Source organism: Lithobates pipiens, unplaced genomic scaffold (genome assembly GCF_037356315.1).
Source record: "Lithobates pipiens isolate NorthernLeopardFrog02 unplaced genomic scaffold, aLitPip1_a1.2 Scaffold_1, whole genome shotgun sequence".
Lineage (NCBI taxonomy): Eukaryota > Metazoa > Chordata > Amphibia > Anura > Ranidae > Lithobates > Lithobates pipiens.
Window position 1 is genome coordinate 117,267,492 of NW_027507685.1, and position 27,837 is coordinate 117,295,328.

At 46.0% G+C, this 27,837-nt stretch overlaps 1 protein-coding gene across 2 annotated transcripts in view; it reads left to right on the top strand.

Annotated features, from left to right (window-relative positions):
- LOC143973866 (deoxyribonuclease-1-like 1) overlaps window positions 1-27,837 on the top strand; it is a 91,829-nt gene that overhangs the window by 29,031 nt on the left and 34,961 nt on the right. For both annotated transcript variants that reach the window (XM_077474739.1, XM_077474745.1), the window contains exons 2-6: window positions 3,088-3,255; window positions 5,086-5,174; window positions 7,434-7,514; window positions 17,963-18,075; window positions 25,929-26,041. In XM_077474739.1, coding sequence (XP_077330865.1) covers window positions 3,118-3,255; window positions 5,086-5,174; window positions 7,434-7,514; window positions 17,963-18,075; window positions 25,929-26,041 — 534 coding nt within the window. In that variant the 5' untranslated portion in view covers window positions 3,088-3,117. The remainder of the gene's footprint in view (window positions 1-3,087; window positions 3,256-5,085; window positions 5,175-7,433; window positions 7,515-17,962; window positions 18,076-25,928; window positions 26,042-27,837) is intronic.

Genomic DNA, 27,837 nt, shown 5'->3' on the forward strand with positions numbered 1-27,837 from the left:
CCAGTCTTTTTGGGGATGTCTCTATCAGCTTTGCACATCTAGAGAGGGACATTTTTGCTCATTCTTCTTTGCAAACTAGCTCAAGCTCTGTCAGATTGGATGGAGAGTGTCTGTGAACAGCAATTTTCAAGTCTTGCCACAGATTCTCAATTGGATTTAGATCTGGACTTTGACTGGGCCATTCTAACACATGAATGTGCTTTGATCTAAACCATTCCATTGTAGCTCTGGCTGTATGTTTTTAAGGTCGTTGTCCTGCTGGAAGGTGAACCTCCGCCTCAGTCTCAAGTTTTTTGCAGAGTCTTAACAGGTTTTCTTCTAAGATTTGCCTGTATTTGGCTCCATGCATCTTCCCATCAACTCTGACCAGCTTCCCTGTCCCTGCTGAAGAAAAGCATCCCCACCACGTGATGCTGCCACCACCATGTTTCACGGTGGGGATGGTGTGTTCAGGGTGATGTGCAGTGTTAATTTTCCACCACACATAGAGTTTTGCTTTTAAGCCACAAAGTTACATTTTGGTCTCATCTGACCAGAGCACCTTCTTTCACATGTTTGCTGTGTCCTCCCCACATGGCTTCTCGCAAACTGTGAACAGGAATTCTTGTGGCTTCCTTTCAACAATGGCTTTCTTCTTACCACTCTTCCATAAAGGCCAGATTTGTGGAGTGCACGACTTATAGTTGTCCTGTGGACAGATTCTCCCACCTGATTTGTGGATCTCTGCAGCTCCTCCAAAGTTACCATGGGCCTCTTGGCTGCTTCTCTGAAGAATGCTCTCTTTGTAGTTTAGGGGGACAGATATGTCTTGGTAGGTTTGCAGTTGTGCCATACTCTTTCCATTTTCAGATGATGGATTGAACAGTGTTCTGTGAGATGTTCAATGCTTGGGATATTTTTTTTTATAACCCAACCCTGCATTAAACCTCTCTACAACTTTATCCCTGACCTGCCTGGCATTTTCCTTGCCCTTAATGATGCTGTTTGTTCACTAAGGTCCTCTAACAAACCTCAGAGGGCTTCACACAGGTGGACTCTATTTACTAATTAGGTGACTTCTGAAGGCAATTGGTTCCATTAGATTTTAGTTAGGGGTATCGGAGTTAAGGGGGCATTGAATACAAATGCACGCCATACTTTTCAGATATTTATTTGTAAAAAAATGTAGAAAACCATTTATAATTTTTCTTCCACTTCACAATTATGTGGCACTTTGTGTTGGTCTATCACATACAATCCCAATAAAATACATTTACGTTTTTGGTTGTAACATGACAAAATGTGGAAAATTTCAAGGAGTGTGAATACTTTTTCAAGGCACTGTATATTGTTTTTCAGTTTCGGGTGGCCTCAGAGGGAAACTCCAACTTCCTCTGTGAAAATGAATTTATAATTAGCCTTGAAGGAACTAGCAGTTTAGAACACAACTTGGCCATTTCATTTGAAAACGTTATTCCTGCAACGACAAAGAAACTGTAAATCCTACCATTCAGACCCCATTCACACCTGAGCATTTTGTAGCTTGACACCTGAAGCTACAAAACGCTGGAGGGGAAAAAATCCATTATTCTCTATGGAGATGGTTCACATCTCCACTCCAAGTCGCCTGAAGCCCTACGCCTGAAGCTCAAACAAGTTCCAGGCCCTTTTTTGTCGCGCGAATCGGGCTGATTTGGGCGTTTTTCTTCTTTTAACATTGTTGACCTTTTGCCCTGCACAAATTCGCGGCAAACGCGGTAAAAAAAACGCCGCAAATCGCGGTAAAAAACGCTGCAAAAAACGCTTGAAAACGCTACGTTCAGGTGTGAATGCAGCCTCAGTGGGAGCAGGCCCCAGTAGCAAGCATCAACTCCACACTGTCTATAAGGGATCATCACTGGTAAGATGAAAGGGTATGCTACAGGAGATGGTCAGAGACTGTGGACACGCTAAAGGTGATGATCAAAGACTGTGTTACATAGTAGGTGAGGTTGAAAAAAGACACAAGTCCATCAAGTCCAACCTATGTGGAAAATTTACATGTTACAGGAGATGGTCAGAGACTGCAGATATGCTACAGGAAATGGCCAGAGACTATGGAAATACTACAGGTGATAGTCAGAGACTATGGAAATACTACAGGTGATAGTCAGAGACTATGGAAATACTACAGGTGATAGTCAGAGACTATGGAAATACTACAGGTGATAGTCAGAGACTATCGAAATACTACAGGTGATAGTCAGAGACTGTATACATGATACAGGGTGGTCAGAGACTTTGGACATGCTACAAGAGATAGTCAGAGACTCATTGGTGTGTGCAGCCTATTGCATTAGGGTGTGCACCCCAGAGTACAAACACACATGCGTGTATATCAACAAAGCAGTGGACGGTGTCAGTAGTTTTTATCATTTTTTTTTTATATTTTTTTTTTACCACTTTCTTTTTTTTTCTTTTTTTTTTTACAATATAGATTTTTTTTTTTTGCAATGATTTTAGGCATCCCATTGGTGAAATATCAGACCCCCGATGTCTCACTTTTGAGACAAAGAAAGGGACTGGGGACAGAGGTTCCCCAGTCCCTTTCTTTGCAGCCTCAGCTGCACTGGACAGTGAAATATTGGGAAGTGTTCTGTGTTTCCTGTTCATTCACAAGTTAAAGCATAGTAAGAATGAACACAGGAGTGATTGGTACTCACATTCAGAAAAGGAAGGGATCGGTAAATGAAATCCTGCTCTCCATCTTGAAACATCCCATGCAGCAGCCAGTGGGGGAGAAGAGGTGGGTGGCAGCACTGCAGGGGGGAGACAGGGGGCAACAGAAAGCAGGGGGAATCGGCGCCACACCCTGGGCACATGCCTATCCAGAGACTGCAGACATGCTGTAGGAGATAGTCAGAGACTGTGGGCTTACTGTAAGAGATAGTCAGAGACTGTGGGCTTACTGTAAGAGATAGTAAGAGACTGTGGGCAGGCCAGAAAAGCAGTTGGAGGCTTAGGACATCACCAGAGAGCTGCACATAAAATGATATTATGCATATAACATATATAATGCTACCTTTTGAAAGAGCAGGTTTTTCACAGCCTATCCATTGTATCTTGCAGAACATGAGGAGATAATCGAAAAGAATTGAAATGTTCCCTTGGCTCCATCTTCTAGTCTTCCACCTCCTGTGGCCCCATGTGTGGTCCTTCAGAATCTGCGCCTTTAATGCCCAGCACTTTGGGGAGAAGAAGGCTGCCAACCAGGAGGTGCTGGATATTTTGGTTAAGGTAATATAAAGAACAAAACCTACTACCGGAAAATCTTAAAACCAGTTTAGCTTTGTCAGATACCCTATATTGTCAAAAGTATTGTGACACCTGCCTTTACACGCACATGAACTTTAATGGCATCCCAGTTTTTAGTTAAGTTGGTCCACCCTTTGTAGCTATAACAGCTTTAACTCTGAGAAGTCTGTCCACAAGGTTTAGGAGTGTGTCTATGGGAATGTTTGACCATTCTTCCAGAAGCCCATTTGTGAGGTCAGGCGCTGATGTTGGATGAGAAGGCCTGGCTCGCAGTCTCCACTCTAATGCCTTGTACACACGGTTGGACATTCCGACCACAAAATCCATTTTTTCTGACGGATTTTGTCCTAAACTGGTGTTGCATACACAGGGTCGGACAAGTTGTCGGAAAATCCGATCATTCGGAACGTGATGACGTTTGTTTGTTACAACAGGACTATGTTGAGGCTAGTAGCCAAAAGCTTTAGTCTCGTAATTTTAACTGAGCATGCGCTGCACTTTTGTCCGATCGGAAGTCTCTACAAACAATCGAAAAAGTCAGATCGGATTTTTTTGTCTGAAAATTTGAGATCCTGCTCTCAAATTTTTTCCATCTGAATTTCCGACGGAAAAAAGTCCAATAGAGCCCACGCATGATCAGATTTCCCGACAATATAATCCGATCGGACCTTTTCCGACCGTGTGTACAAGGCAATATTCATCCCAAAGGTGTTCAATTGGGTTGAGGTTAGAGCTCTGTCCAGGCCAGTCAAGTTCCTCCACCCCAAACTCACTCATCCATGTCTTTATGGACCTTGCTTTGTGCACTGGTCCAAACCATTTGGTGGAGGGGGGATTATGGTGTGGGGTTGTTTTTCAGGGGTTGGGCTTGGCCCCCTTAGTTCCAGTTAAGGAAACTTTTAAGGCATCAGCATACCAAGACATTTTGGACAATTTCATTCTCCCAACTTTGTGGGAACAGTTTGGGGATGGCCATGCTCCAACATGACTGTGCACCAGTGCACAAAATAAGGTCCATAAAGACATGGATGAGCGAGTTTGGGGTGGAGAAACTTGGCTGGCCTGCAAAGAGTCCTGACCTCAACCTGATAGATACCTTTGGGATGAATTAGAGTGGAGACTGCGGGTCAGGCCTTCTCGTCCACATCAGTGCCTGGCATCACTAATGCGCTTCTGGAAGAATGGTCAAACATTCCCATAGACACACTTGTACCTGTTTATCTGCAGTCTTCTCTTCTCTAAATCCGTTCAAAGTGCAGAGTTTACTCTGACTGAGATCTGAGTTGGAGGGAAGGGGCACACCCCCTTTCATACAGTACAAAAGATCAGAGCTGAGGCTGTCAATCCCAGGCTGTGCCCTCCCATGTCACCATTTTCCTCTTGGTGTCAAGAAAACTTGTCAAATGCCTAGTCCTCATCCCGAAGTCTATCGTGCTGATAGCAGAGGAGTGAAGCAGCAGACAGAAATGACACTTTTAGTGTTCTGGATTGAGGCAAGTACACATTATAGAGGGATATGCTTTGTTCATATTTCATGTCTGAGCTTTACAACAACTTTAATTAATAAACAAAGTATTTACTTAGTTTTACTGCAACCTTGAAGATAGAATGCATACCTTGAAAATAGTACACAGCCATATTTATAGGATAAGCATTCCAAGGTGACGTGGCCTTTGTACTATGCACATAATACATATACAGTATATTTCTGTTGCATGGATAACCTTTTGAAAAAAAATAAAAATAAATAAATAAGTACATTTTATGGCAAAGCAGCTTTTTAGAAAATGTCTTGTGCTTTTTTTCTTGTAGATAGTACAACGGTGTGATATCTGTCTTCTCCAGGAAGTGCAGGACCCCAAAGGCCAAGCATTGTCCAAACTCCTGCAGGGACTGAACAGGTGGGTGGGTCCAAAAAATGGGCAGGGGTTTGAGAATTATTGCAACCCGGTAACTCTTGAACCAGTATTGGGCCCCTTTCACATGGGGCAGAATCTGTCCAAGGGGACGCGCATGCTCAGCGGGGGATGACAGGTCAGACCACTGCTCTCTATGGGGTGGTCAGATGGAAAGGGACTGCATGTCCAATTCCATCCGATCCGCCAGACGGATGGCGAGCGTATCCCTGTCCATCTGTTTTTAGCGGACTGGATCAGATTGGATGTTGGCGGGTGACAGCAGACAGATGTCCGCTGGCATCTGCCACCCCATAGAGAACAATAGGTGGTCCGATCGGGTCATCCTGAAAAACAGACAGGTGGACCCGATCTGTCCGCTGGTGTGAAAGGGGCCTTAAACTCAAAAGAAAACATTAATTATATTGCAGCTTACCAGTTCATAGATGGTGTGATGGACCCCATACTCTTGAGGAGTATGTCCGCTGTATAAGCTTCCCTTGCCCAATTCCAGCAAGATTCAAGATCCATCAGCTCACCCACTCACGTGTCGAGACAGCATGTAAAGTGAATAAAAGCATAAGACTTTATTGAAGAACAGACACAAGTATATGTCTCTGGAGGCAACCCCCCCCCCCCCTTCTTGTTGACATGGAGACACAGGGTGGGGGTAAACTGAACATCCAATCACACGAGGCACAGGTACATTCAAACATTTCAACACATCTATAAACAAAAACTGGGCATGCAACCAACAACTAGTGGTACTGAAACATTTAACCTTTCAACAACTTTTTAAAACCGTAACTGGCCACGTAGACCACTTCTTTCATGGAGAGACCTGTTAAAGGAGCTTCTCCTCTCCCATGACTTGAGCACGCGTGCCTGCACACAGTTCAAATGTCCAATATCAGTGTTCTAAACATAGTGTAGATCACCTGGCTGGTTCAGAGGTAAAACGAAATGCTGTGTCCAGTGTGGTTGTAGTGAGTCTGGTTACATCAGACCATACTGGTCTTCTCAGGTCACCCTGTGTCCCTAATAGACACATAAGAAGGGCCTGGGGAGCTGGTAAAGGAGTTTCCTGACCCCTCTAAGGTAAGCTGGGTTTCACGGGCCCCCCGCACAAAGTGACTCCCATCACAGATGAGATTGCTGCAATTGTTTTCTTTTTTTAAAGGTTTTTTCAAACGACAAGTTCTCCTGCAAATTTAGCAGTTGTGTCGCGTACATACGACCGGACTTTTTCGACGGTCTAGGTCCGACGGAAAGAATTTGCTGGACAATTCGATCATGTGTGGGCTTCATCGGACCTTTGCTGTCTAAAAATGAGACGGATTTAGATTTAAAACATGTTTCAAATCTTTCCGACGGACTGGAGTCCGGTCGAAAACGAGTCCGACGGACGAGCATACAGACGCTAGGGCAGCTATTGGCTACTGGCTATGGACTTCCTTATTCTAGTCCAGTCGTACGTCATCACGTTCAAATCCGTCGGACTTTGGTGTGCTTGTGTGTGGCCAAGTCCATTCGTTCGGAAAGTCCGTTGGAACTCCACCGAAAGTCCGTCGGGAAGACCATCGGACATAGTCCTTCGAAAAGTCCGGTCGTGTGTATGCGGCATTAGAATGTTGAGACAAACAATTTACCACTAACAGGGGTGCTTTTATTTATTCAAATTCAGCTTTAATTTATTCATGTATATAAAAAAAAACTGTTGCTGTAACTGCTTGTGTACCTGCAGTGTGAGCTGGAGTTTGGCTTTAATTTTTTTACTGTACTAAATCTGCTAGTTCCTCTAACACTCCCCACCCCTCAGACTGACAATACTGCTGTCCAAAGGTGCCCTCTGTGCACCTTTTTCAAAGAGGATGCACTCTAATAAAGGAGATGTGTTACTGGCCAAATCACCAGGTGAAAACAGAAGGATAAAAGCCTAAACGAAGAAAACAAATGCAGCCACCACATCTAACAATTGGTAAGCTGCAATATATAAAATTTTTGATTTTGGGTTTAATACCGCTTTAAATTAAATCTAAACTATATCTGACTGTTTTTTAGTTTTTTGGAGGACTCTGTATAATTAACCTTTAGCATTAAAAATAGACTCCATAAAAGGAAGTACTTGAAAAATGACTGATTGTAGGTTCACCAGGTACACTGGAAGAGGCGGGTTTAAAAAGAGAGCATTTGAAATTAAAAGAATACAGTAAAGATTATCTGGGATTTTATTGATTGGGTTAATATGTTACTTTTGTTTCATAGGCAACAAGAACTTTTCCAATTTGTCGTTAGTCCACCTCTGGGTCGGAATTCTTACATGGAAAAATATGCCTTTATATATAAGTAAGTTCCGTAATATACTTCTGTATGCATAATAACATACTGGCAGCCTTCTAGTTTAAGTGATTGTAAACATCAGATTTTTTTAAAATACCAAATATGTTATACCTACCTGCTCTGTGCAATGCGTTTGCACAGAGCAGCCCTGATCCTCCTCTTCTGAGTTTCCCCGCGGCTGGTCTTGGCTTCTCCGCATGCCGAGTGCTCCCATAACAAGCTTGCTATGGAAGAACTTGTGCAGGCTCACTCTTGAGCCAGCTCTATTTGTCCATTGACAGACAGAGCGCAGCTTAGCCCCACCACCTCCTCACTGGCTGTGATTGACAGCTCCTGTTTGTCTCTGAGCAAATGAGGAGTGAGAGAGCCACAGATGTCCTGCACATTGCTGGATCGTGATGGGGCTCAGGTATTAGGGGATCTAGTATGAATTAAGGTTGAAAAAACTTCTGCCTTTAGAACCACTTTAACCACTAGAGATCCGTGCTATAGCCAAATGACGGCTACAGCGCGGACCTCCTTTGCTGGGACTACGTCTATTGACGTCGTCCCGTGCACGAGCGGCCTGCGCGCCCCCTGAGGGGCGCGTGCGGCGCGCTCTGTGATCGCCTGACCACGGATCCGAGCAAGGGGTCGATTCCCGACTCCTTACCACGTGATCAGCTGTCAGCCAATTACAGCTGATCATGTGATACAACGGAGCCGGTAATCAGCTATTATTCAGCGCGAGGAGAAAAAAAAAGAGCCTATCACCGGCGGCCGTGATCGGGACATCAGTCCCGATCACGGCCAGCCCTGCCAGTGCCCACCTGCCCCCTGCCAGTGCCACCTCATTAATAAATATGTGCCCCCCCGTCAGTGCCACCCAGCAGTGCCCACAGTGCCACCCATCAGTGCCCACAGTGCCACCCATCCGTGCCCACAATCTGCCTCAACAACGGGGCTGCACCCCAATGCCACATATCCGTGCCCATCAGTGTCATCTACCAGTGCCCATCAGTGCCGCCCATCAGTGCCCAGCAGTGCCACCTATCAGAGCCACCTATCAGTGCCCACAGTGCCACCCATCAGTGCCCACAATCTGCCTCAACAACGGGGCTGCACCCCAATGCCACATATCCGTGCCCATCAGTGTCATCTACCAGTGCCCATCAGTGCCGCCCATCAGTGCCCAGCAGTGCCACCTATCAGAGCCACCTATCAGTGCCCATCAGTCCCATCTATCAGTGGTACCTATCAGTGCCCCTTAGTGCCACCCATCCGTGCCACCCATCCGTGCTACCCATCCGTGCCATCTTATCTGTGCCCATCTTTGCCCATCAGTGCCGCCTTATCTGTGCCCATCAATACGGCCTTATCTGTGCCTATCGGTGCCACCTTATCTGTGCCTATTAGTGCCGCCTTAGCTATGCCTATCAGTGCCCACCAGTGCAGCCTATCAGTGCCGCCTCATCAGCGCACTTCAATGAAGGAGAAAAATGACCCGTTTGCAAAATTTTATAACAAACTATTAAACATGATTTTTTTATTTTTTTATTTTGCATCGTTTTTTGTTTGTTTAGCAAAAAATAAAACTCCCAGCTGTAATTAAATACCACCAAAAGAAAGCTCTATTTGTGGGAAAAAATTATAAAAATTTCATTTGGGTACAGTGTTGTATGACCGCGCAATTGTCATTCAAAGTGCATCAGCGCTGAAAGCTGAAAATTGGTCTGGGCAGGAGGGGGGTTTAAGTGCCCAGTAAGCAAGTGGTTAAAGTGGGACTTTAGTCAGAAAATGAAGTCCTGATAAATCACTGGCCCCTTTTGCAGGCATAGCTATGTAAAACATTAAAGGAGTTGTAAATTCTATGAATTAAGGTGAAAAACTTTCTGTACTGCAGCTAGCCCCCCAGAGCCCCCCTTTTTCTTACCTGAACCCGTTTGTCCTCATTGGTTAGATTGATAGCAGCAGGAGCCATTGGCTCCTGCTGCTGTCAATCAAATCCAGTGACATGAGAGCCAGGGGCAGGGGCCAAGTCCTACTGTCTGTGTCAAAGGACAACTGCATGGGTGCCCCCATGAAAAGCGGCTCTCTGTGGGGGCACCCAATGAAGAGGAGGAGCCAGGAGCACCGCCAGGGCACCCCAGAAGAGGAGGATCGGGCTGCTCTGTGCAAAACCCTTGCACAGAGCAGGTAAGTATAACATGTTTATTTATTTATTTGTTTTAAACTAACCTTTACAATCACTTTAAAAATATGCCTATACTGTTTAAAATCTCACCCTACTCTGCACATTCTCAGTTGATCTCTATTTTTAGGTACTGTGCCGAATTTGTAGAGGCTGATCTGCTGTTAACCTAAAGATTTACTGCTGGTCAGGGATTCTGAGCTTCAGCAAAATGGCAGCCTCCAGCAAGAAGACTTGCTGACCTCTTGGTAGATTGCAGAGATGGGTAGCTACCAATTAGCTACCTACCTAGCTAACAAACATAAATAAAGACTATTGCTGCGCTGAATATACAGTGCCTTGCGAAAGTATTCGGCCCCCTTGAACTTTTCAACCTTTTGCCACATTTCAGGCTTCAAACATAAAGATATAAAATGTTTATTTTTTGTGAAGAATCACCAACAAGTGGGACACAATTGTGAAGTGGAACGAAATCTATTGGATTTTTGAAACTTTTTTAACTAATAAAAAAATGAAAAGTGGGGCGTGCAAAATTATTCGGCCCCCTTGCGTTAATACGTTGTAGAGCCACCTTTTGCTGCGATTACAGCTGCAAGTCGCTTGGGGTATGTCTCTATCAGTTTTGCACATCGAGAGACTGAAATTCTTGTCCATTCTTCCTTGCAAAACAGCTCCAGCTCAGTGAGGTTGGATGGAGAGCGTTTGTGAACAGCAGTTTTCAGCTCTTTCCACAGATTCTCGATTGGATTTAGGTCTGGACTTTGAATTGGCCATTCTAACACCTGGATACGTTTATTTGTGAACCATTCCTTTGTAGATTTTGCTGTATGTTTGGGATCATTGTCTTGTTGGAAGATAAATCTCCGTCCCAGTTTCAGGTCTTTTGCAGACTCCAACAGGTTTTCATCCAGAATGGTCCTGTATTTGGCTGCTTCCATCTTCCCCTCAATTTTAACCATCTTCCCTGTCCCTGCTGAAGAAAAGCAGGCCCAAACTATGATGCTGCCACCACCATGTTTGACAGTGGGGATGGTGTGTTGAGGGTGATGAGCTGTGTTGCTTTTACGCCAAACATATCGTTTTGCATTGTGGGGAAAAAGTTTGATTTTGGTTTCATCTGACCAGAGCACCTTCTTCCACATGTTTGGTGTGTCTCCCAGGTGGCTTGTGGCAAACTTTATATGGATATCTTTGAGAAAGGGCTTTCTTCTTGCCACTCTCATAAAGGCCAGATTTGTGCAGTGTACGACTGATTGTTGTCCTATGGACAGACTCTCCCACCTCAGCTGTAGTTCTCTGCAGTTCATCCAGAGTGATCATGGGCCTCTTGGCTGCATCTCTGATCAGTCTTCTCCTTGTCTGAGCTGAAAGTTTAGAGGGACGGCCAGGTCTTGGTAGATTTGCAGTGGTCTGATACTCCTTCCATTTCAAAATGATCGCTTGCACAGTGCTCCTTGGGATGTTTAAAGCTTGGGAAATCTTTTTGTATCCAAATCCGGCTTTAAACTTCTCCACAACAGTATTACGGACCTGCCTGGTGTGTTCCTTGGTCTTCATGATGCTCTCTGCGCTTTCAACAGAACCCTGAGACTATCACAGAGCAGGTGCATTTATACAGAGACTTGATTACACACAGGTGGATTCTATTTATCACCGTAAGTTGTTTAGGACAACATTGGATCATTCAGAGATCCTCGCTGAACTTCTGGAGTGAGTTTGCTGCACTGAAAGTAAAGGGGCCGAATAATTTTGCATGCACCACTTTTCAGTTTTTTATTTGCTAAAAAAGTTTAAATTATCCAATAGATTTTGTTCCACTTCACAATTGTGTCCCACTTGTTGGTGATTCTTCACAAAAAATTAAAATTTTATATCTTTATGTTTGAAGCCTGAAATGTGGCAAAAGGTTGAAAAGTTCAAGGGGGCCGAATACTTTCGCAAGGCACTGTAAGTGTTGTAAATACTCCCGTAGAGCTTAATTATAGTGGTAAGTGAGCACACATGAAAGTTGTGAATAGTCCATGTGAACACGCATAGACCTTGTGAATTGTCCATGAACCATATAAATAGCCAAAAATAGTCCTATATCAATAAAGGAAATATATAAATGGATTCAAAACTTAAATGAAAAAAAAAAAAAATGAAAATTGAACTTTCAATCCATTTGTCAGATTTAGATGTTTTTCACAAATCTTGGGTGACAATGCTTGCTGGTATCTCTAGTGAGTGTGGATCCTTACCGGATCCGGTGGAGTCCCTCGCGAGTCAACAGCGTGTGCAGAGATACCCTCTCCGGGATGAACAAATCCTCCGTGGCCACACTTTCCTCTAAAAGTATCCGAAAGGGAGCCGACCAGACGTCCCCATATTTGGACGACTCGGGTAATACCGAGTTCTGCCGATAATCTCCTAAAATAGCCGATCAGCATCCACCATCACTGGCGTTGCATGGAAGATGGACGGGCCAACCGGCCAATCACTGCCGCAGTACAGTGTCTTCTCACAATTGAGCGGAGAGATCTTCACTACTGGAACCACACGCAGAGACTTTACAGCCAATAGATCTCTCACCCTCTGCCCCCGGTCCTTTACACAGCCGTCTATGTAGCACCTGAGCCAGCAGCGCTCGATTAGCGTGAGGTCTAGATTAGGGAAGTGACGTAGCTGAAGGGGCGGGGCTCCTGCTAAGCCCCACCCCTTCCGGTGACCGGCTCTTTGGAGCCTCGTTGGATGACATTATTAAAAATGCCACTGGTGGTAAGAGTACACTACTCCCACAGGCCAGGAAAGCTAAGGAGCCACGCCGTAGGCAAGGGCCCTCTTTTTCCACTCACAAGCGGCTTTTTCGTCCGCCCGGAGCTTCGGCAAAACGTCCCCAGCCCGACAGGATGTCCACGGACAGTCAAAAACATCCCTGGAACTGCAAGTCTAACAAGCCTGCGAATAAAAATGCTACCGCATGAAGGTTTGCCCCCACCCATGTCTCGGGTGGGGGGTCGCCTTCGGGAGTTTGCAGCCCGGTGGTCCTCCCGGTTATCTGACCAATGGGTCTGTGATCTGATTTCCACAGGCTACAAGATAGTTTCTCTCTTGGCCGCCAAACAGATTCTTCCCCTCCAACATACCCGTATCCTCGGTTCGCCAGGAGGCCCTGTTGGGGGCAGTAAGGGATTTGCTGAATCGCGGGGTGATTGTACCAGTCCCGGAATCGGAACGCTTCCAGGGATTCTACTCCAATCTGTTTGTGGTTACCAAGAAGGAAGGGGTACGTCCGATCCTGGACTTGAAAGCCCTCAATCACTTTGTAAAAGTGCAGAGGCTCAGAACGGGATCAGTTCGCTCAGTAGTCGCTGCGCTCCAGCAAGGGGACTCCCTGGCATCCTTAGACATCCAGGATGCGTACCTGCACATACCCATATGCCTTCGGCATCAGAAATTTCTGCGTTTTGCAGTCAGGGAAGCCCATTACCAATTTGTGGCTCTTCCCTCTAGCATCAGCCCCCCGAGTCTTTACCAAAGTTCTGGCTCCAGTATTGGCGTTGCTGAGACAAAGTGGGATCGCAATCGTGGGCCACCTAGACGATCTCCTCCTGAGAGCTTCTTCCGCCTCAGAATTAGAGGAGGATGTGGAATTGCAGACTCTCAGATCCGCGGTCAAACTACTGATGAACCGCATGCGGTCGTCGCTCCGGTTTTGCATGCGAGTACTGGGACTCATGGAAGCCTCCTTCAAGGCAGTACCCTACGCCCAGTTCCACACCAGAGTGCTGCAGAAGGAGATTTTGTTAAAATGGGACAAATCTCAGTTGTCCCTAGATCAACAGATCCATGTGAGCCAGCCAGTCAGGGACTCTCTGATCTGGTGGTTGAGGTCCGCGGTGAATCAGTCCAGAAAATTGTTCCTTCCTCTGAAATGGACAGTGATCACTATGGATGCCAGTTTATCCGGCTGGGGTGGAGTGATGGGGGTTCAGTCGGCTCAGGGCCTCTGGTCGACGAAAGAATCCGAGTTGCCGATCAATCTGCTCGAATTGAGAGCGATCAGGATGTGTCTCCACACATGGTTGGTGAGTCTTCAAGGGCGTCCAATCAGGATACAGTCGGACAACGCCACGGTAGTGGCATATGTAAATCACCAAGGGGGAACAAGAAGCTCAGCCGCTGCTCGGGAGGTTGCTCACATACTTCGGTGGGCAGAGCGACACGCACTGGCCCTGTCGGCCATTTACATCCCGGGGGTGGAGAACTGGCAGGCAGACTATCTGAGTCGCCAGATGCTGGACCCAGGAGAATGGGCGTTGCATCCAGAGGTATTCAGGTTACTGTGCCTGAAGTGGGGCACACCAGACGTGGATCTACTGGCCTCCTGTCTCAATCGGAAGGTGCCAAGATTCGTGTCCAGGACAAGAGATCCGTGGGCAGAGGCGTCAGACGCGCTGGTGGCTCAGTGGGATCAGTACCAGCTGATTTACGCCTTTCCTCCACTGAAACTGTTACCACGTCTGCTTCGTAGAGTGGAAGCTGAGGGGATCCCAGTAATACTGGTTGCCCCAGATTGGCCTCAGCGTCCTTGGTACGCACACCTATTGCGTCTGGTGGCAGACGCTCCCTGGCGACTCAGCCTTATCCCGCGTACACACGATCAAACAAGCGGGTGGAAAAGTCCGGCAAACTCAAGTCCGCCAAACAATCCCCCCGTGTGTAGCCTCCGGCATACTTTTTTGACCCGAAAGTACGGCGGACTTAGAATGCCGTGTTGCACTCCAATCTTCCCGCCGGACTCGCATTTCGGCGAACATTCCGGCCGTGTGTATGCCAGTCCGCCGTACTTTTGAAATGAGCGGACTTTTCCCGCCCGGAGAAAAGTCCGCTCATTTTGAGCAGGTCTCCAGGTAGGCGGGGCCCGCGAAGGAGACGTCGCTGGACCCGCCGCCTGGTATGGACTTAAAGGGGAACCCCAACGCCGAAAAAAAACGGCGTGGGGGTCCCCCCAAGTCCACAACAGACCCTTGTCCGAGCACGCTACCCGGCCGGCCAGGAAAGGGGGGGCGAGCGAGCGCCCCCCCTCCTGAGCCGTACCAGGCCGCGTGCCCTCAACATGGGGGGTGCCTTGGGGAAGGGGGGGCTGCGCGGCCCCCCCCACCCCCAAAGCACCTTGTCCCCATGTTGATGAGGACAAGGGCCTCTTCCCGACAACCCTGGCCGTTGGTTGTCGGGGTCTGCGGGCGGGGGGCTTATCGGAATCCGGGAGCCCCCTTTAATAAGGGGGCCCCTGGATACCGGCCCCCCACCCTATGTGAATGAGTATGGGGTACAATGTACCCCTACCCATTCACCTGTAAAATAAAGTACAAAAAAACACAACACACAAGATAAAATAATTTATTGCACAGCTCCGGGGGTCTTCCGTCTTCGGGGGTCTTCTCGCCGGACTCCTCCGCTATCTTCTTGTAGCTCTTTTACTAGCGGAGGAGCCCGGCATTCTTCTTCGTCACCGCGGCCTCTTCTTCCGACTTCGGGGGTCTTGTTCCCCTCTTCGGTTCTTCTGCCGGGCCACCGCGCCTTCTTATAGCTCTTTTACAGGCGGTGGCCCGGTCTTCTGTCGCCGCCGCCGCCTTCCGTTCTTCTTCTTCTTCTTCTTCTTCTCCAGGAGATCTCTCTGGCCGCAATGCCAGGAACGCGCTGCGCTGCCACTTATATAGGGACAAGGGGCGGTGTCACATGGGTTTATGTCACATGGGTTGGTGTCACATGGTGACCCCGCCCCCTTACGATGTCACAGTCCCGGAGGATGCTGGGACTGTCGCCATGTGACATCAACCCATGTGACACCGCCCCTTGTCCCTATATAAGTGGCAGCGCAGCGCGTCCCTGCCATTGCGGCCGGAGAGATCGTCGAGTCAACATCTCCTGGAGAAGAAGAAGAAGAACGGAAGGCGGCGGCGGCGACAGAAGACCGGGCCACCACCTGTAAAAGAGCTATAAGAAGGCGCGGTGGCCCGGCAGAAGAACCGAAGAGGGGGACAAGACCCCCGAAGTCGGAAGAAGAGGCCGCGGCGACGAAGAAGAATGCCGGGCTCCTCCGCTAGTAAGAGAGCTACAAGAAGATAGCGGAGGAGTCCGGCGAGAAGACCCCCGAAGACGGAAGACCCCCGGAGCTGTGCAATAAATTATTTTATCTTGTGTGTTGTGTTTTTTTTTGTACTTTATTTTTGTTTTACAGGTGACTGGGTAGAGGTACATTGTACCCCATACTCATTCACATAGGGTGCGGGGGCGGTATCCGGGGGCCCCCTTATTAAAGGGGGCTCCCGGATTCTGATAAGCCCCCCGCCCGCAGACCCCGACAACCAACGGCCAGGGTTGTCGGGAAGAGGCCCTTGTCCTCATCAACATGGGGACAAGGTGCTTTGGGGTGGGGGGGCCGCGCGGCCCCCCCTTCCCCAAGGCACCCCCCATGTTGAGGGCACGCGGCCTGGTACGGCTCAGGAGGGGGGGGGGCGCTCGCTCGCCCCCCCTTTCCTGGCCGGCCGGGTAGCGTGCTCGGACAAGGGTCTGTTGTGGACTTGGGGGGACCCTCACGCCGATTTTTTTCGGCGTTGGGGTTCCCCTTTAAGTCCATACCAGGCGGCGGGGCCAGCGACGTCTCCTTCGCGGGCCTCGCCTACCTGGAGACGCGCTCGAAATGAGCGGACTTTCCTCCGCGTGTGTGGGCGAGTCCGTTCATTTCTAAAGTAGGGCGGATAGTACGGCGGACTTAGTACGCCGTATTAGTCCGCTGAAAAAGTGCCGTGTGTGGGCGAGTAGCCCGTTCGGAAAGTCCGACGGACAGTCTGGCGGGAAGTCCGCCAGACTAAGTATGTCGGACATACCGCTACGTGTGTACGCGGCTCAAGCTGTCTTTTTCCAACGACCCTTGGCATCGCTCTTTAGTGAGTACCTTTGTTCAGGGGGTACAACCGTTACCCCCATGGGATTTGAACCTGGTGTTGTCAGCGCTTCAAAAACTGCCGTTTGAGACTATCAGGGAGATTCTCCTTTTGACTCTTTCCCAGAAAGTGGTCTTTCTAGTGGCCATCACCTTGGCCAGGAGGGTTTCGGAATTGGCAGCCTTGTCCTGCAAGTCGCCCTATCTGGTTATCCACAGGGATAAGGTGGTGTTGCGTCCGCAACCATCCTTTCTACCAAAGGTGGTCTCGGCTTTTCATATCAATGAGGACATTGTATTACCATCACTGTGTCCTAAGCCGAAGCACCCTAAAGAGGTGGCCCTTCACACTTTGGACATGGTTAGGGCTCTGAAAGTGTATTTGTCTGCCAGGGCTCCCTTTCGGAAGTCAGACTCACTGTTTGTTTTGGTAGCTGGTCCCAAGAATGGCATGGCGGTCTCGTCGGCCACCATTTCCAGGTGGATCAGACAGATTGTAGTACAAGCCTATGCCTTGAAGGGGCAGGTGCCCCCCTTTCCGGTCACGGCCCACTCCACAAGGGCAATCAGAACGTCTTGGGCCTTTCCTACACCAAGCGTCGGTCGCTCAGGTGTGTAAGGCGGCGACCTGGTCGTCTGGCAATACGTTTACCAAGTTTTACAAGGTAGACATCAGTGCATCGGCTGATGCCTGTTTTGTCCGCAAAGTTTTGCAGGCGGCTGTGTAGTTGCAATTGAATATGCAACCGATATTTTTTCCTGTTTTTTAGAAAAAACGCAGTATTGTTATGTTAATGCCCTGTTGCATAACCTCCGCAGTTGGCTGCGGTCTGGTGAGCACTCCTGTTGAGGATACCCTGTGGTTTTGTGGTGGTTTTTCCACGCACTGCTGTTTTGTGGGTTTAGTTTCACTAGTTCCCATCTGCTATGGTGGATGAAGTTTTTATGCTGTTTTTTTTCTACCCCTCATTTGGCACTGCTTGGGGACTTCCCATTTAGTTACAGAGAGGAGCTGTGTCGAATTACAGAGAAAAGGATTTTACGGTGAGTACAAAAATCCTATTATTTCAGATACTCTCTTTCTGATTAAAACCAAAGATGGAGCCATATTGAAGATGAAGGCAGAGAGGAAGTCACTGCTATAATTTTAGCTTGAGCTATTGAGCTCTGCAATCAACAGTTTTTTTTCCAACTATGGTGAAATGTGTGAAACTGAGCTTAGAGCTGTTTACTCAAGGAGTACATAATATTAATATGTAATATTTTATATCTGATTTAACCTTCAACCGATTCCTCGCTTTCTCATAATCCCTCACCTTCTCCCGATTCCTAATCTCCTCCTGATTCCCTTCTTAGATCAGACAAGATTTCTGTGAGGGACCAGTATAAGTACCATGACAATGACACAAAGAAACCAGATGTATTTGCTCGGGAACCATATGTGGTCCGCTTCACATTGCGATATGCAGGTCAGTAAATGGGGGAACATTGCAGGTTCTGAAATGACATTGGTGACTGGGATATACTTTGCTAAATCAACAGATAGAATCATATTCATACTTACAGTACATACATATAGGTTTTGGAGCGGAACACCAAAACTGTTTTTCTTTTTTTAATGTTGGATAGAGTGGGAAAAGGTGACAACCTCTGTCGGGTTAAGGACATGTTCTCATGGGGTGTAGGAATCCATGCAACCTGCACAAGGATGTACAGGTGTTCCCTACTTCCATGTGTGAGCAGTCCCAGTACCGTAAATTGGGATGCAGTGGCTGCACTGACAAACATGCTGCTCCCAATGCTCTGAGCGTACCCTTGAGTACAGCACTGAACACACCCTGGGGTATGGATTCATATGCCCTGTATTAACAAACTCTTATTTCTGTCTGTGTCTCCACTGGGGAGATTTTCTCTCACTTCCTGTCTTGGTGACACCTAGTGTGTCAGGGTGTAATGGGATGTCATTAATATAGAGAAAGTGAGAAGAAATAAACATGAACAGAAACAGCAGTATGAACTGGACTGATGTTCAAACCACTGCCTATACTACTAAATATAAAACATTTGTTGTTGTCTGATGTAGATGTACCTATATTTACTGTCTTGATAATAAACCAACAGACAGAGCTTGAAGGGTCCGTCCACCCAGATGTGACATTTTAGATATACTGTAGGTGTCCTATTATTTCCCCCAGAATTTTAAATGGGGAAAAAAGGTCATTTTTTAGGGTGTACTTACAGTGAAAAGAACCCAGTTATAGTCATTGTTTTGATATGACATACAGTATATTAAGATCCTTCTGTATTGTACATTTGATACTCTTTAAACTGCTGTTGATAAAGTCATGCAAGGATAATTTTCAAGCAGACATTTGAGCTTTGAATTCTTATTAATAGGAATCTATATTCATTTTCAGTTATTGTGCTCAGTTGTTGTTTTTTTAACAGGGTTGTTCCCATCCCTCATGGAAACCCACTATTGCAGTAAACTGAAATGTGTGATTGGATGCTGTTGCACAATGTTTACATGTCATCATCTTTGTTCAATTTTGTACAGCTTTAGCTGAATTGTGGTACAGGAGGGACATATTTTGGTGAATGTGTATTCTAGCATGGAATGGGGTAGTTAGTAGTTAAAACAGAGCTCTAAAGCTGTCCGTAGATGGACCGAAATTCAGCCGGTTAAGCACCCAGATAGCAAGGATAACTTGCCACAAATAAGTGTTCAATTGTAAGTCTGTTAACTTGCTGCACATTTTCACTGGAAGTTGTACGCTTGCAGAGCACTTGAAGCACATGATCTAGTTGACACTTTAACAATTTGTAGCAAATTTGCATGGAAAGTCTCTATCAACAGCAAAGTTGCAGTGGTGAGTCTACAGCAAGAGCTCTGCAAGTCTACAACATGAAAATTCAGCCACAGTGACCCCTGTGGTGGGATGACTATTGCACAGCATAAGTGAACCAGAACTTGCAGCAGACTTGCAGAATGTTTGTGTAACGATACCCCCCCCCCCCCCCCCCCCCGTAGGGGCTGGTAGTTGTTGTCTGTCTCTCACCCTGGCCCCAGCCAGCGCCAGGCACACAATCTTCAGACATTCAGTAGTCAAGAAGCAGTCCTTGTACTTTGTTTTTTTAAAAGGGAATTGAACTTGGATGGGGTAAGTATAAGATGTCCACTTCATGGGACTTCAAATACATACACTCCTTGTATATACACCTTCTTCGCTTCCAGCTCCAGCACCTCACTTGATTGCTGATCTCACTCTCCAGCACATCACTTGATTCCTCACTTCCAGGACCAACTAGCATTGTAGTTTAGGCCTGACACTGGCTCAGCCAGTCCTTAGCAAATGCCCTTTGCAGGCAGGGACCGCGAGGCCCCTATGTTGTAGCAAAAATGGTGGTAGTCCTAGTGCTAGCTGTCCATGTGGCTACTGATCCCAGCACAACATCTTAAGGCCCTGCCAGCCCTCTCAGCTTCAGCTGCCCCTTTCCACTGCCCGTGCCACCACAGTCCACTCCACTGGCTCTGCACCAATCCCAGACTGCACTCTCCCAGTCCTCTCAGGCTTGCTTTCCCAGTCCTCCTGACTGTGTGAACACTCACCAGCCCTCTTGGCTGCCTCTGTAGAACTCCTGAAGACTTGCCCAGCAGTATTCTCCTGCTGTACTCTGTCCGCACACTAACTCAGGTCAAAGGTAACCCCCCCCTAAACTGAGGAGCTCCCTCAAAGGCCCCGACAGCACAACACTCCATCTCCATCTTCCACCCGATACCAACTCCTCCCCAGCTGGGATGACCCTGAGATTTTGATGGGGCCTAAACCCTTGCCAATCCTAGTTGGGGATTAGACGGGGCCCGTAGAATACTCCAGGTAGCTCCACCTCACCTCTCCTCCTCCCTTTCCAGAAGATTCTAGCATGTTCTGGAAACAAGTGGGAGGTCCCAGTGATGCTCCCTGTGAGTCACCCAGCCCTGCCTGGCTTCTTGTCAACCCAGAATCAAACACACACAGGCTTGGCTGCCTGCCAAGCCTGCTTAAATTTTCCTACACTACAAAAAGCCTATCTGTACACATCCTAGTACCGCTAGAGGGTGCTACATTTTCAAAGAAAGTTGATCTGAAGTCATGCAGTGCAGACTTGCTGCAATTGTGCAACAGGCTTGTGAAGCCTGGCAAGTCAAGCAATAGCTTAGCAAGTCGTTTTCAAACTTGCAGCATAATTGCTTGCTATCTGGGCAGGGACTATCCGAATTTCGATCAATCTATGGCCATTTCCACTCGACCAAAGTCATTCTAACAATTGGTCCACAATTTCACTGGCTGATTGGGGATAACATTGACACTACAGTGAGAAAAAGCACAAAGTGCCCCTATGACAGGTAAGAAAGGGAAGTATATACAGTATTAAGAAGGTAAACAAGAGCCAGGACCAGCCTTAGGCACATGAGCCATTATCTTAAAGGCCAAATGTCTGCTACTGTAGTGGCAATAGGACAATATGTCTGCACTCGTGCCCTCCAATTATCTCCTTCAAAATTCCACACAATGATGAACATATATTGTACAATACCATACCTCCCAAAATTTGGAGATGGGAATGAGGGACACCTACTACCAAACGTATGTGGCATAGGACACGCCCCCTGCCACACACCCTTAGAGGTGAATGACCAAAGAAAGTTACTTAAATCCAGAAGGGCTGTGTTTTTTTTCCCCACTACTATTCCTTTATATTGGCTTTTAAAATTTGCAAATGCAGCCATTTAGAATTTGGATGAAAGGTTTAGCACTGGGAAACACTTTTTGAAAGAAAAAATGCATTTTATATAGATCTATATAGATCAGACCAAAATGAGGAGGAAAGAGGGACAGAGGGACATTGCTCCAAATCAGGGACAGTCCCTCGAAATCAGGGACAGTTGGGATCTATGTAATACAGTCTACTTTAAACCTGTACTAAAGAAGAATGGAAGTTGCGATTGTGTACCTTCCCTAAAATGCTAGAAGCCTGGCTGTTAAGCAGAATTAGTAGTATTAGTACATTCTCAGTCACTGACCTAGAACATGTATGTAAGGTAGGAGTTAAAACTTCATTGTGACTTTTCTGATCTGCATACTTGTTCCCACTCAGTGACTCAAAGCCCTAAAGTAATGAGTGTGACAGACAAGCAATTAGCAGGAGGAAGTCTGAAATGGCAGCCTTGGCATATTTCTCAGTACAGGTTCATGGAACCTCTTAATGCCAAGAGTACGCAAATATGTGGCCTTTCTGCATCAAGGCCCACCCACCAAGATGCCACATTTTTGCATACTCTCGGCATTAAGAGGTTCCATGAACCTGTACTGAGAAATATGCCAAAGCACTCGGCATTTGCGTATCAAAATTTAAACAAACCTGTGCCGAGAGCTCGCGCCCTGCACGCACCCAGCACAGTTACCAGCATCTAGCGGAAAGCTCCCGATTGATACTTGTGATTGGAAGCTTTCCGATCATCATTCAAGTCTTGTTAACTTGCTGCACATTTTCACTGGCAGGCTGTACACTTGCAGAGCACTTGAAGCACAGGGTCTAGTTGACATGTTTTCAATTTGAAGCAAATTTGCGTGCCAAGTCTCTAGTAAGAGCCAAGCTGCAGTGGTCTACAGCAAGAGCTCTGCAAGTCTACAGCATGAAAATTTGAACTTTCAGAATGTTTGCAAAGAAAGTTGATCTGAAATCATGCAATGCAGACTTGCTGAAATTGTGCAACAAACTTGTAAACCCTGGGAAGTTTAGCAATAGCTTAGCAAGTCATTTTCAAACTTGCAGCACAATTGCTTGCTATCTGGGCAGGGACTATTTGTTTTTCGATGAATCTATGGCCATTTCTGCTCGACCAAAGTCATTCTAACAATTGACTTCTGCTGAAAAGGAATGTTGGAAAATTTTCATTTAATTAGCAGCTGCATTTGATCAGTGTATTTTGACAATGGAGGAAACCTGCTATCAGAATTCAGTAGCACAAGGGGGAAGATTCCTCCATCCACCTTGATGAAAAAAATGACATGCCAAATGTGGCATGTCAGGGGGTCACCTGCCTTAAAGCGGAAGTTCCATTTTTGGGTGGAAGTCCGCTTTAAGGAAACCTATTCTGAGAAACATAGATTCTGCTGAATGTAGGCAGTTCCCAAATGTGACTGAATCAGCCACACACTCTCCACCACGTAAAACAGGACTGTAACACTCAGGCTGCTCACAGTGATGGATACTAGACTAATCACTCACCATACTCCTGGTCACCAATAGCAATGACCCTTCTTTGGTTTGGGACACTCCTTGTGTCAGGCCTGATGTCTTTTCCATGGTTTCAGGATAGGGCTCAGACAGTAATGAAACATGGGGGCCCAAGTCAATTGTCATGTGCTACATGGAGAAGGTCAGCTCCTCATCGACAAGAGGGAGACCTCTTCCCTTGTCCACCATTTGCCCAACCCAACTGGGTTTGCACTAGATTTGTTGCTCCTATAGCATTGTGTGCTTATTCATGAAATGTACCAGTTAGCAGGGGCGCTGTCCCAACTTACCTGACCAATAGTAACAGGAATCCACATCAAGTAGCCACAGGCTCAATACAACCTAATTTTATTAATAATGAAGTAGTCAATAGTAACAGTTCATAAAAATGCATTATTTTCCATCCAGGAACATAACAAGTTCTCCCACACACAAGATAATATGAGCTGAAAACTTGTGTCGGAGAGGGAGATAAGCAAGGAGTTGTCTATTCAGAATACAGATCTGCATTTTCCTTTGTTCTTCTGCCTATGTGAAGGGGGTGGGGGTGTCCCTTTCCTGCAATCAGCTCTTACACAGTGTAAATGCAGTCTCGCCACCCTTTCCTATGCACTGCTGACAGATGAAGAAAGATCTGCACTGTTGAAAGGGTGTTGAAAGGGGAAGACAGCAGATATATAAGTAAAACTTATGTAGGGAGATTTGTTTAATCTCTGTGTATCATCTGAGGCTATTCACTTCACTGGGTATATGTGAGGATTTACAGCTACTTTAAGTGCAGCTAAAGTAAAGAAAAATCAGCACAAGAGACATAACTTACAGTCAGCAGCATGTGTCCATTGTGCTAATACCACTTCTGTTTGTTGAAATCCTCCTCCGTCCATTCCCCCACCTCTACTACTGTAATCTTCCAATGTGGCAGGAGTTGACTATGGCCACCCTTTCTGCTCAGCTTTATCATTCATAGAAGCCACTACTACAGCTTCTATGAATGAAAGATAATCTATGAATAGAGGACAGAGGGATGATTGAAAGGTCTTCTCCCTCCATTCATGTTCTGATTTCAGATCCTGTTTCATTCATAGAAGCTGTAGTGAATGGAGTAGCTGGGTGGAAAGGGCAGGCATAGTCGGGCTCTCTTGATGAGTCTGTGACAGCCCAGCTTAGTTCCATTAATCTCTGTTGCAGCAGAAGATTGTAGTGTTATCAACACAAGGAACATATCTACCGACTGTACAGTACGTTATATCCCTTGTGCTAATTTTTGTTTTTTTTATTTTGGGTGCACTTAGGCCAGGAAGTCAGCAAAGTAGTGAAGCAACTAACGTTTTAGAAGGCATTACAAAATAGCAGAATAAGGAAAGGGATAGTCATGACAGCCATGGCTAAGGACTAACGTATGAAACGCGTAGGCTATTTTACAGCTCTGTACATGTATTTAAAAAAGGAATAATATTTTGGATGTCATCCTGAGTGCCGACCATCTCTTTCCTTATTCTGGTACATTGGAGATGTCAGCAGCCTCAAGGTCTGAGCTTCTATCTGGAAAGGTTGCATGCAGCACCTATACACTTGTTTTCATTACAAAATAGCAGCCTAAAATAGCTGAAATGGAGAAACTTGTCCACCAGGCAAGGGAGACACCTGCTAAATTCACAAAGACCTGGTCATGCTGGTTCAATTTTGTTGAATCAGCGGAATACACACATGCCTTGACCCTCTCATGAATATGACCTTCACAAGACCTAGGGGAGGTAGGGGGAGATTCCCAACCCCTCCTCCATCTCCCATTATCTGACACACCCATCCCCCTCCCTTCACCATCCCTTCCGATTTTTCTCTCCTTTCCTCTCCTCTCTTTTTTCCCACCTTCCCACCCTCTTCTCACACCTTTCTCTATCCTCTGTCTTCCTACTACTCTTCCAGGCAGATCTACGCTACAAGATCCCTATCCATTTTATACTCCAGGCTTGGTCGCCACCTGGTAGCCATGTCATACAATTCCCATTCTACTGGCCGTGCCCCTAACGCTATTGTTTGGCGACTCCTATGCCATTCCATACAAAATCACTGCACCACAGTCTTGATCTCCACATACCCCCCTTGTCACTGTGACATCAGGTCATATGATTTATGGCTTAGACATTGACTATCCGCACCTATGCCTGCCCATTGTTACCGCTTTGGTAAGTTAGTCCCCATCACCCACATTTGGGTTATGATTATTACTTGTAGTTGTGAGAAACCTTCCCTGAGTTTGCAGGTCAGGTGATGGGAGTTAACTACAGTGGAACCTTGGTTTACGAGTAATGTGGTCGTACGGCCGTACGAATGTGGTCATTTGGCCAGTGGTGCGGGGGCGATGGTTTCCGAGTTCAGCCAAGCTGTCCCGAGTATTTCCGAGGCTCTACCTAATTCTCTAAAAATGGACAATATTACCTTTATGGTTTTTCCTTACTTGAGGGTTTTCTCATTCCCACATGTTCCCCGGGGTAAAATGGGGATGCTTGTCAATCATTTTCATTAACATGTTTCTATGTTTATGATCAAACTACATTCTGACTGTGTTACTGTATTGGAATTCTGTGAAACTCAAATTTTTTGGGGAAAAAAAGCAGCCTATATTTTCCTTTGTTAGAACATGATCATGGCAGCTGGGAAGTGAAAATAAAGAAAATATCCACAATTATCTTTTTAATTTCTCCCTGCTGGAACAATGCATTCTCGCAGCAGCACCAGCTGATAGGCTGCAGCAGCTGATCAAGGCAAATTTTCTATCTTCAGTCAAAACTTTTCTTTCTTTTACATGTGGAAGGACTGAAAACAGGTTAGAATCTCTTTTGATTCACATTGTGGTCTGTATGAGTTCACTGTCACTTCCTATCCTAGTGACATCTTAGTTTCTAAGCAGCAAAACAAACCACAATATGAACCAGCAGAGGACAGAATTATTCTCTGCTGTATCCAAAACTGAAAAAAAACACAAAAAAAACAAACAATATATACAGTATATACATGCATTACCTCTCCTTCTCTTCAGACCTGCAAGACCTGGTTGTGATTCCACAGCATACCGTCCCAGATAAAGCTGATGAGGAAATTGAAGCCCTTTATGATGTATTCCTGAATGTCACGAGCCACTGGCGCTGTAATGTAAGTAAAATTCAATTATGCTGATATTTTTTGAAATAAAAAGCAAAACAAACAAAGTCACTAAATACACCAGCGTAACATATACTTCTATATGAATACTTTTAAAGGGTAACTCTACTTTTGTGGGGGAAAAAATAGCAAATAAAGAAAAAATAATATAGCGTATACAATTGCGATACAAGTCATATTATAATTGAATGTTATTAAAAATTACCTTTTCTTTTCAATCTGCAGCCGCCGTCATTTTCTAACGCAATGCAATATGGCTGCATGGAGTTGTTCTGTACACAAAATGTGTACTGACCATCCCCAGAAACATAGTTTCCTGCTTGTGTGATTGGCTCACAGATTTTCCCAGAAGTCTGTCTAAGATACAAATCAGATTTCAGGCATCCCCTGCAACAAAAATTCAATTTTCTAAAATTCAATTTTTGGTGAGGTATTGAAAATAGGAACATGTCTAAAGGGATGCATTCCCAGCAGATTTCCTCATAAGTGCCCTGCAGCTGCCACACAGCTGACTGATAATTATGAAACCACTCCTATTAGACCCAGTGGGCCCAGAGGGATTTCATGGATTTCTTCAGAATAACAGAAGGTAGAAATCTGCAGCAAAGGCTGTTATAATCCTTGCAATGTACATAGATCACCCAGAGGGGAATGTTTTTTTCTCAACAAAAGTGGAGTTGCGCTTTAACTGATAATATATTTGCTATTCTGTTCACTACATAAAGTTCCTTGAAAAGGTATTCATACCCCTTGACATTTTCCACATTTTGTCATGTTACAACCAAAAACGTAAATGTATTTTATTGGGATTTTATGTGAAAGGCCAACACAAAGTGGCACATAAATGTGAAGTGGAAGGAAAATGATAAATGGTTTTCTACATTTTTTACAAATAAATATGTGAAAAGTGTGGCGTGCATTTTCTATTCAGACACCCCCCCGAAGTTAATACTTTGTAGAATCACCTTTCACCACAATTACAGCTGCAAGTCTTTTTGGGGGTGGCTCTACCAGCTTTGCACATCTAGTGACATTTTTGCCAATTCTTTGCAAAAGAGCTCAAGCTCTGTCAGATTGGCTGGAGAGCTTCTGTGAACAGCAATTTTCAAGTCTTGCCACAGATTCTCAATTGGATTTAGGTCTAGACTTTGACTGGGCCATTCTAACACATGCTTTGATATAAACCATTCCATTGTAGCTCTGTCTGTATGTTTAGGGTTGTTGTCCTTCTGGAAGGTGAACCTCTGCCCCAGTTTCAAATCTTTTGCAGACTCTAAAAGGTTTTCTTCTAAGATTGCCCTGTATTTGGCTTCATCCATCTTCCCATAAACTCTGACCAGCTTCCCTGACCCTGCTGAAGAAAAGCATCACCACAGCATGATGCTGCCACCACCATGTCTCACGGTGGGGATGGTGTGTTCAGGGTGATGTGCAGTGTTATTTTTCCACCACACATTCTGCACCTTCTTCCACATGTTTGCTGTGTCCCTCACAGGGCTTCTCGCAAATTGCAGACGGGACTAATTATGGCTTTCTTTCAACAATGGCTTAATTCTTGCCATTTTTCCATAAAGGCCAGATTTGTGGAGTGCATGACTAGTAGTTGTCTTGTGGACAGATTCTCCCACCTGAGCTGTGGATCTCTGCAGCTCCTCCAGAGTTACCATGGGCCCCTTGGCTGCTTCTCCGATTAATGCTTTCCTTGACAATCCTGTCAGTTTAGGTGAATGGCCATGTCAAAATGTCACTTCACTTGTGAGGGTCTACCTGTGTTCCACCTCTCCAGT